The sequence below is a fragment of the Vipera ursinii genome (assembly GCF_947247035.1).
Source record: "Vipera ursinii genome assembly, chromosome: 1".
Classification (NCBI taxonomy): domain Eukaryota; kingdom Metazoa; phylum Chordata; class Lepidosauria; order Squamata; family Viperidae; genus Vipera; species Vipera ursinii.
The window spans coordinates 335,458,300-335,466,957 of record NC_139512.1 but is presented as its reverse complement, the minus strand read 5'-3'; the positions used below and the strand labels follow the sequence as shown (position 1 = coordinate 335,466,957).

General features: G+C 45.1%; 1 protein-coding gene across 1 annotated transcript in view; it reads right to left on the bottom strand.

Moving 5' to 3' along the window:
* The window catches only part of CAD (carbamoyl-phosphate synthetase 2, aspartate transcarbamylase, and dihydroorotase), a 37,652-nt gene continuing 28,994 nt past the window's right edge, over positions 1-8,658 (bottom strand). The window contains exons 30-44 of the mRNA XM_083367570.1: positions 8,308-8,439; positions 7,847-8,048; positions 7,431-7,621; positions 7,081-7,221; positions 6,841-6,927; positions 6,545-6,686; positions 6,377-6,421; positions 4,846-5,000; positions 4,657-4,731; positions 4,354-4,566; positions 3,752-3,877; positions 3,502-3,657; positions 3,301-3,402; positions 2,522-2,616; positions 1-1,696 (exon numbers count right to left, since the gene is read on the bottom strand). Coding sequence (XP_083223696.1) covers positions 1,594-1,696; positions 2,522-2,616; positions 3,301-3,402; positions 3,502-3,657; positions 3,752-3,877; positions 4,354-4,566; positions 4,657-4,731; positions 4,846-5,000; positions 6,377-6,421; positions 6,545-6,686; positions 6,841-6,927; positions 7,081-7,221; positions 7,431-7,621; positions 7,847-8,048; positions 8,308-8,439 — 1,965 coding nt within the window. The 3' untranslated portion in view covers positions 1-1,593. The remainder of the gene's footprint in view (positions 1,697-2,521; positions 2,617-3,300; positions 3,403-3,501; positions 3,658-3,751; positions 3,878-4,353; positions 4,567-4,656; positions 4,732-4,845; positions 5,001-6,376; positions 6,422-6,544; positions 6,687-6,840; positions 6,928-7,080; positions 7,222-7,430; positions 7,622-7,846; positions 8,049-8,307; positions 8,440-8,658) is intronic.

The following is an 8,658-nucleotide window of genomic DNA, read 5'->3' as shown; positions in this document are numbered from 1 at the left end:
AAAGAATCTTTATCATAATAATATAGAAGTATTCAGATTTAGCATTGCATTCATTGTGATTTAAATTGCTTAATGTTACAATATTTTACAATATTAAGTAAATTCTTGGAAATGTCTCTCCTAGCCAAACTAGCTATATGGTTCTCATTCCCAGCAGTCTTTCACCTAATTAACTCAGACAGGGACCCAAAACTAAACCTTTCCATTAGCATCATGAATCACTTGCAGTGTTCTCCTTTCCCTTTCCCTATGGATTGAAGGATGGATACCAACTGAATCCCCAAGACTTTGAATTAAAGTCTTAAAATATATGGTGATTTTATAGATAAAATCAGTTTTAGCTCTTTTCATGCAGTATCATGTATTCATATGTGTTAGCAGGATGGGATTATAATCATCAATAGACTTGATAAATCTTGAAAACTGTCATACCCTTCATTCCTGATCTTGGTTAATAGCTCACCTTTATGAGCAAGTGGGTTTTGTCAGCATACTGTGTTTCCGTTGCACAGTAACTCAATGGGTGCTGTGGGCCAATTATTCTCTCTTAAACCAGCCTACCCAGCCCATATGGTACAATAGTTATTGTGGGGAGAAATGAGAGGAGTCCTTGTTATACCACCTTGAGCTCCTATTTGGAAAATAGCATATGCATCTAATGAATCAATCAGTAATACATTTGCTTCTGCTTCTCGCATCAATGAGTCATCAATTATGATTCTTTTCTTTTTCTGCTTATAAGGTAAGGCTATATCTTGTTTGCCCTTCAGGGATCCAGTATGCTGCTGTCCATCCAGCAATGCCTAACTACCTTTCTTTTTTTGCAACAGTCTCTTGGGGTATGAAAGGGTTACCCTTCCCCTTTCATTGATTTGCAGTAGGACATATATCCAGTTTCTTTTTGAATAGCTCCCCAAAATACAAGCAATCAGCACAGGTTGTGTTCAATATTTTAATTTTTCTTAAAAAAACCCCCAAAGGCATCAGCTTGGTTCACAGATGAGAAGAATGCTCACATGATAGCCAAGATTGCTTCTCAGCCTTGAAAAAAAAATTTGTAGTGGTACTCTGCGTAGCCACTGACAAACGAATAGCTCTCCCCCTCCTTTTGCCTAATGGATGGGATCCAAATGAGAGGAGCAGCAGTTTGAGAATTTGGACCGAAAAAAAGTAGAACTAGAGCAGGGGTCTTCAAACTTGGCAACTTTAAGACTTGTGGACTCCCAGAATTCTGGGAGTTGAAGTCCACAAGTCTTACAGTTGCCAAGGTTGAAGACCCCTGAACTAGAGAATGAGAAATTGCGTCAGACAAAGTATCTCCCTAGTACAAATTCCAGAAACAGGACTGTGGAAGACAAGAACTAAAGAGAAAGAAGCAAGCTACCTTTCCTGAACCCCTGCTTTTTGCTCTGTCACTCCTGATGTCCCTGGCAGAAAGCCTGCCTCACCAAGAGTATTATTTGGTCTTTGGTAGCACAAAGTGAGCATAAACCCAGTCAAATAGTATCAACGTGCAGATGAGGTGAGACAGCTGAGTGAGGGACCCAAATTTAATCCCTCTTCATGTCCAGTCTGGGCTGCAATAGGCAAGGATCAGTACCGACCAAGCACAGTGGCCAAGAGTGCCATGCGGATATACATGCCGTTCTCTGCTTGCCGGAAGTAGGCTGCACGGGGATCCGAGTCCACCTCCACACTAGAAAGAGTTGCCAAGATAAGAATGATCATTTACCACCACCAAATCTGCAGAAGCTTTCCCTCTCCTCCCGTGCACAATCTCCTGAAAGAGACCACTGCTTTATTCAGTAAGAATGGCAGTTTGATCAAACAGAACGCTTGTTTTTGATAGGATTTTCTGAGCTAAGAGTTTTGATGTCCATAACAGAGGTCCCCAAGCTTTCTCGGTTGGCGGACCGGAGGGAAAGGGAAGGGGAAGCATTTTATGCGTACGGGTGACACAAATGGGACGGCGCTACTGCCCGTGTGACACTCGCTAGCCCTGCCCCATTTTCGCCACATGGGCACTAGTGCTGCCCTGTTTTCGCCGTGCAGAGCCCCATTTAATCCACGTGGAACCCCGTTTAGGCCATGTGGAGCCCCATTTAGGCCGCACGGAGCCCTGTTTAGGCTGCATGGAGCCCCATTTAGGCCACGGCCCTTTAGGTCATGCGGCTGGGGCACTAGCACGAGTGGGGATGAGTGGGCACACTGGCCATCCTGTTCGGTGGCCTGGTGGCCAGTAGGCCACGGCCGGTAGTTGGCCGTGGCCCACAGGTTGGGGACCCATGGTCCATAACAATCTTAACAACCCAGGAGTTTTAACCTGACCAGAAGTAACATTTTGTTCTACTTTTCAGATGAATGTGAGCTGCTGCTTACCATTCCCCCAGCATCAAGGATTGAGCCTTTTGTGCATGCAGGCTGGGTGGAAAACTCTTGGAAGAAAGTCTTACCCAAGGGTAGCGTATTTTTTATTCTAGGAGAACATAAATGAACTGAGCTAGGATTAGCTCCTTCGCACCTGATTTCATTGACGCGGGGCATTGGATGCATCACCACCATCTTCTTCTTGGCCCGGGTCATGATATGCGGCGTCAAGATAAACTGCCCAAAACACTAGAGAGAAAAGACTTAAATGAGTTCTTAGTTGTTAGCAGCTCTATCCCATGCTGAGGGAAACTGCCCTTTTCTGCAAATGCCAATTTTCAGATGGTTTCAAAATACTCAGCCCTTGTGTTGCTCCAAGTTGTCGGGATTCAGAAAAATGAGTTTAGCTAGAGATTCCACATTTTGAGCCCTCAGAAAACATGGATTCAACCACTGAAGTGAAAAGACCAAGGCCAGGATTTGCCAAACTGACATACAAACTAGGCGATTTTGTATGTTTCTCAAATAAATTAAAAAATAAATGATGTCTGAAACAACACAATACACTGAACCAAATTAGCCCAGTATGTCATGTGAATCCAACATGTGTGACCTTAGCTGGAAAGCAGGGTATCTGTCTCAATAAAAGGGCAAGAACAGAATCTTCTCTTTCTTTCTAGAAAGAGAATATATACTAGAATGTATTTTGATGGTAAGGAGAAACAAAGCATCTTGTGCTGCTGGCTGGGACAAGGGACTCATACACATATTGAGTTATTTTCTGAGGTTCAGAAAATAATTCTGGGAGCAACTTAATTATAGCTTGTTCAAGAAATGAAGGCTGAAACAAACCAGGACTTAGGGCAAACGTGTTGAATCTGGCCATTTGGTGTACTGACCTGGAGGACAGTTCATCTGGCTGCTTTCACCTACCATCTCATATTCCTGGATTGAAGCAAAGCGCTCCTTCTGGATGCGAGTCATGTAAAGAACATCTGTGTCTGGTAGAGCCTCTTCAATGTTCTCAAACTCCTCCTGGGAAAGAAGAGTATAAGCAGGAATGAGTCAACATCAAGATGCAAGCAATGGAACCAAGAACCCACAATGGTAAACTTCCCTCCCCTCCATCTTCACCTGCTTGATTCCCTTGGAGGCTACGAAGTTGAAGATATCAGAGGGCATGCGCAGGTTGGGTGGAGTGACGTAACGCAAGCTGACACGGTACAAGGTCAGAAGGCGGGCGAGAGAGTGGACTGTGCGCCCGTGCTTCAGGTCTCCCACCATGGTGATCTGGAAGAGAGGGAAGAAGATCGTGAGGTTTTCTGATTTGTGGAAAGTAGGCATGCAGACAAAAGTATCAGCATACACCCACAACTTCCCTTACCGTCATGCCATTGACAGTGCCCAACTCTTCCCGGATGGTGAAGATGTCCAGCAGACCTTGAGTGGGGTGTTCTCCAACTCCATCACCTGCATTGATCACAGGTTTTCGGCAATGTTTGGCAGCCAACTGGTATAAAATGAGAGGGGAAGAAGCCATTAAAGTTAGCATTTGACTCGTGTCTTTATTCAGTCAGTTCATAAGCCCTTTGTGGCTTCCATATAAGTCGTTCTTAATCAGAAATCAGCAAATCTGATGACTTATTGGAAACCAGAAGGTGAGATCAAGAAGTCCAGAGGAGTAATAATAATAATAAAAGGAACAGCTTCTACAGAAGGTGTTTTTGCAGGCATCTTGGAGAACCAGATGCTTGAATTTACAATCAATAAAATCGGCCATGGATTTCTGAAACCTATTTTTAAAAGCTAAGAATGGCCTCTATCATAAAGGCAAAAAACCCCAACCAACCAACGAACCAACCAAAAACAGGTGAGAAAGGGAAGACAGAATTGCTAGTTTCTCTAAACTTGTACCATACCATGAACATAACCCACCATCACGCCTTCATCATGCAACCTCTTCTTTAAACCCTTACGCATCTTTACCTCCACTGCACCTGGCTGGGGGTGCCTTAGAACGACGACGTCAGCGTAGCAGCTCATGGTTTGAACTGAGTCTGCCAGAGATTCTCCCTTTTGGCAGGATGAGGTAGCCTCAGAGAAGGGGAGCACAGAGCCACCCAGACGGTACATGGCTGCAGAGAAGGAGCTGCTGGTCCGTGTGCTTGCCTCGTAAAACATGGAGGCCATCACCTTCCCCTGTGCAAACGCAGCTCTGCTTTAGTACTGCTGTTTTTCCTGCCCTCCCCAAATCTCACTCCCATCGCCCCAATTCAACATTTTCCTCACCTTGAGGATGTCAAGACTGCGCTCTTTTTGCACCATCATGCGCAGATTGTGTGCGACATTAAACAAGTGAGACATCTGTACAAAAAAGAGGAGGATGTTGTGGGGGAAGGAGCTTAGGAATTTGAGTACAGGAATTCCAAGGACGCAGACACCAGAATGTAGGAGAAAAAAAGCTAGTAATGCAAATACCTGGCCCTTTGTGAACTGTTTGACTGACAGTATATGTTGCCCCACAAGAGGATGGAGTAATGGTGAGGTTTGAGGATGTGGCAAACTCTGAGGAGATGCCTGTCTGGGTAATGGGCCAGCAAGGTATAATGGGCCATCCTGGACCATGGACAGGTCTAAAGGGACAAAGAAAAAAAGATCAGCTCTTCAAGTAGAATATGCAAGAGAAGATGTGAGGGATCTGTCTCTGTCTCTCTTTTGCCTTTTTCTTATCCTGCTCTCCTTTTGGGGCTGTTCCTCCAATTCTTTCCTTCCATAACCTTGAATGCCTTCATTCTAAGCTATTACCATTCATTAGTGTAACCAGGAAAGAAGCAACTGTTTGTCCAAACACTACATGGACACAGGTCCCCAGCCAAAAAAAAAAGAGAGGAAAAGTTTGGAGGAATTTTTTTTGGCAACAGGACAAACACAAGCAGAACAACTCTTTAGAACCTGAACTTTTAAAAGGCAGAACCAAACGGTATTTTACCTACATTCAGATTATGTTCCATTAACGGATGCAACAAGCAAAGTATAAGAAATAGTCAATCCTCAAATAGTATTTAAAAATTAAAGTGTCAATTTTGAGATTTTGATCATGGTGGCAAAACTGTCTTTGTCAGATGAGATAGTAGACAATGGGATCCATTTAATGGATTTGCTTCATAAGAAGAGGAATAAGGTGGTTTTAAGCAGGCCAGGATTAAAAGCATTGTTCTAAATTTATAGATGTTTTTAGTAACTTGATGGTTTTGAACTGCTTTGTCTCTCATTAGTTGATATGCAATGTTGCAAGGATAAAACATACCTTACTATGTTATAAGGTAAGGTAAAGGTAAAGGTTCCCCCGCATATGCGTGCTAGTCGTTTCCGACTCTAGGGGCCGGTGCTCATCTCCATTTCAAAGCCGAACAGCCAGCGCTTGTCCGAGGACGTCTCCGTGGTCATGCGGCCAGCATGACTGGACGCCAAAGGTGCACGGAACGCTGTTACCTTCCCACCGTAGTGGTCCCTATTTTTCTACTTGCATTTTTACGTGCTTTCGAACTGCTAGGTTGGCAGAAGCTGGGACAAGTAACAGGCGCTCACTCTGCTACGCAGCACTCGGGATTCAACCCGCCAAACTGCCGACCATCTGATCGACAAGCTCAGCGTCCTAACCCACTGAGCCAACTATGTTATAATCAACATTAAATAAATATTAATGCCATTGGCCCTTAACACCTTGGCCCTCCTGCCTCACCGAGTCCCATCTGACACAAAATCCAAAGCAGAATCCCTTTCAGGTCTTGTTGTCTACTGCAACCAATTTCCCCCCCTCCACATTTCTCCTTCAACAAAGCCGCCCATGGAGAAATGCTGTAAGAGACTGGAAATCTACATGGCCGTATCTGAATTTAAAGGAAAAGCTCTTTCCACAAGGCTACTTAGGAGGGAAAAAAACCTGATTTGAAAAAAAAATCACAGAGGGAATAGCAGCAGTCTGAATCTGGGGGGAAGAAGAACTCACCTGGCTCAGGTGCTTTTTTGATAGCTCTTTCTCTGAGTTCATCAGCTAGTTAAAGGAAGGATACAAGAATTACAGCCTAATAGAGACACCTTGCCATGGCTCCAGCCCTCCTTCCCTAAACATCTGCCCCAGAAAGGAATCCATTCCAGGTACCCTTTCATCCATCACCTGGCAGCCCAGGATCTGAAGCACGATGGATGCGGGGGGCCAAGTAGAATCGTGCATCTCCCGCTGGAGCAGCTCGCCGAGGACTAGACGCACGGCCGCGAAAGATCTCTGTTTGCACAGTGGTATGAGGACGCTCAGGTGTCTGCAAGATGAGAGGAACTAAGCAATGGAAATTTAGGGAATACTTTCTCTTTTCACTAGCAGCATCTCCCAAATTTCCCACCTTTATCCATTTATCCATCGACTCCCAAGCATTCTCCTCCTTTGTTCCTTCTTAGCTGAGTTCCAGCACCTACCTTCAGGATCTCTTTGGCTGGTGCTGGGAGAGGTACTGAGCATGGCCACTTTCGCACATCCTGCCCGTAACCTGGGGATACGAGAACCTATACAACACAAAACGCTCACATCAGTCCTAACCCGCCTGGCATCAAAACTTCATAAAGGGGAGGTAGCCCAAAGGGCCACAGAAGATTCCTTTAATTAGGTAAAGGACATTTTTTTCCCCTACACCCCTTCCTCAGCTGCTCTGTATTCACCTGTCCGTCAATATAAGCCACTTCTCCACGGAGAATAACACGACGTACAGTCCCCTTCACTCGCATCCCTTCAAAAGGTGTCCACTGGGATTTGCTGAAGGCTGTATGGGTTGGCACCAGCCACTCCTGCTCCAGATCCACCTGCCAGAAGACATAACAAACGTAGAACAGCTGCTGGTACTGAGAGTGGGAAGTCCACGCCATTGAGTGGACAGTTATGGCTTTATGGGCAAAGAAAGCTTTCTAGCAATAGTTTTTCTGACAAAACACGAGTTAAGGCAAAGATGCCAGTTTTGACAGGGCTCTAAGTTTCTCCCCTCAAGCCCCTCCTCTTGCAACAGCAGCCCCACCTCAATGTATGTGTCTTCCTGCACAGGCAGCCCAAATATGCGCCGAGGATTATCATACAGGCGCTTGACAATATCTTCCACCGTGAGGCGCCCTTCAGAAACTGCTGTAAGCAACAGAGGCAGCATAGTCTCCAGACCTGGGAAGCCTGGGGGAGGGTCCTTCCCAAGCTTCTCCTCCAATGTGTGTGGAGCTGGAAGGAGAAAAGGAAAGATATGGCAAAGGAAACGCTTTCATACTACAGCTCTGCCAACTGGCACTGGGTATAAAAGGCAGACTTGCCTTCCCTGCTTCTGGTCCCACACATTCTTCTGAACTCTCAGGAATAAGAGGATGGGGCTATCAATTGTTGAAACCATTTGGGGAACGTGTCCCGAGGCTGAAGATTTCCAGCAATCTAAACTAAAGCCACACTTACCATGGTCCGTAGCAAAGCAGTCAATGGTGTCCAGGTTTTCCCAAAGGGATTCCATGTCTTCCCGGGTGCCCAACGTGGGGCGCACCTGACCCCGGCCTTCCCCAATACGCCTCAGATCTTCCTGGCAGAGAAAGAGGTGATGGGGAGCCACCTCACAGGTCACTTCAATGCCCTTCTGCTTTGCTGCTTTGATGATCAGGATCTGTGAAGAGATGAAATGTGGGAACCTGTCCTTCCCAGCATATATCCACACAATGTTACCCCCGGAATTTTCATCCAGGTTCATATCAAGTATTTTAATAAAAATATAAGAAGTCTTGCAGGTCATTTGCTCTCTAGTCATACCAGAGATTATGGGCTATTTGGTTGGGAGAAGAAAAATCTTCTCCTTGTTTTCTGTTCATGGACCTTCCCTGAACATACAACTTTATCCTTTAAGCTTATTTGCAAAAATTACCTACCTCTTCCTTGCGGGCCACATGGCAGATGTGGACAGGACGTTGGTAGAGCTGTGCCACCATCAGAATGGCTGCCACTGTCTGTTTCTCAGCATGTGCTACAATTGGAAGGTGCTTGGGCCACTTTTCAAAGTGCTGGAGTGGTTTGGAAAGATCAGAAGAAGATTAAATACAGAGGATACATACGCACTGATAACATAGGCCAGAGATTGTTTGAATGCCTTATAATAGCCTAGCCATTAAATTATTGAAATATTGGCAGATGGGGTAGTAGAAATTCTATTTCAGGGCTCCAGTAAGAGAAAAGCATAAAACCTTCCACATCAAAGCAACTTTCCCTTACTTGCTGAAGAA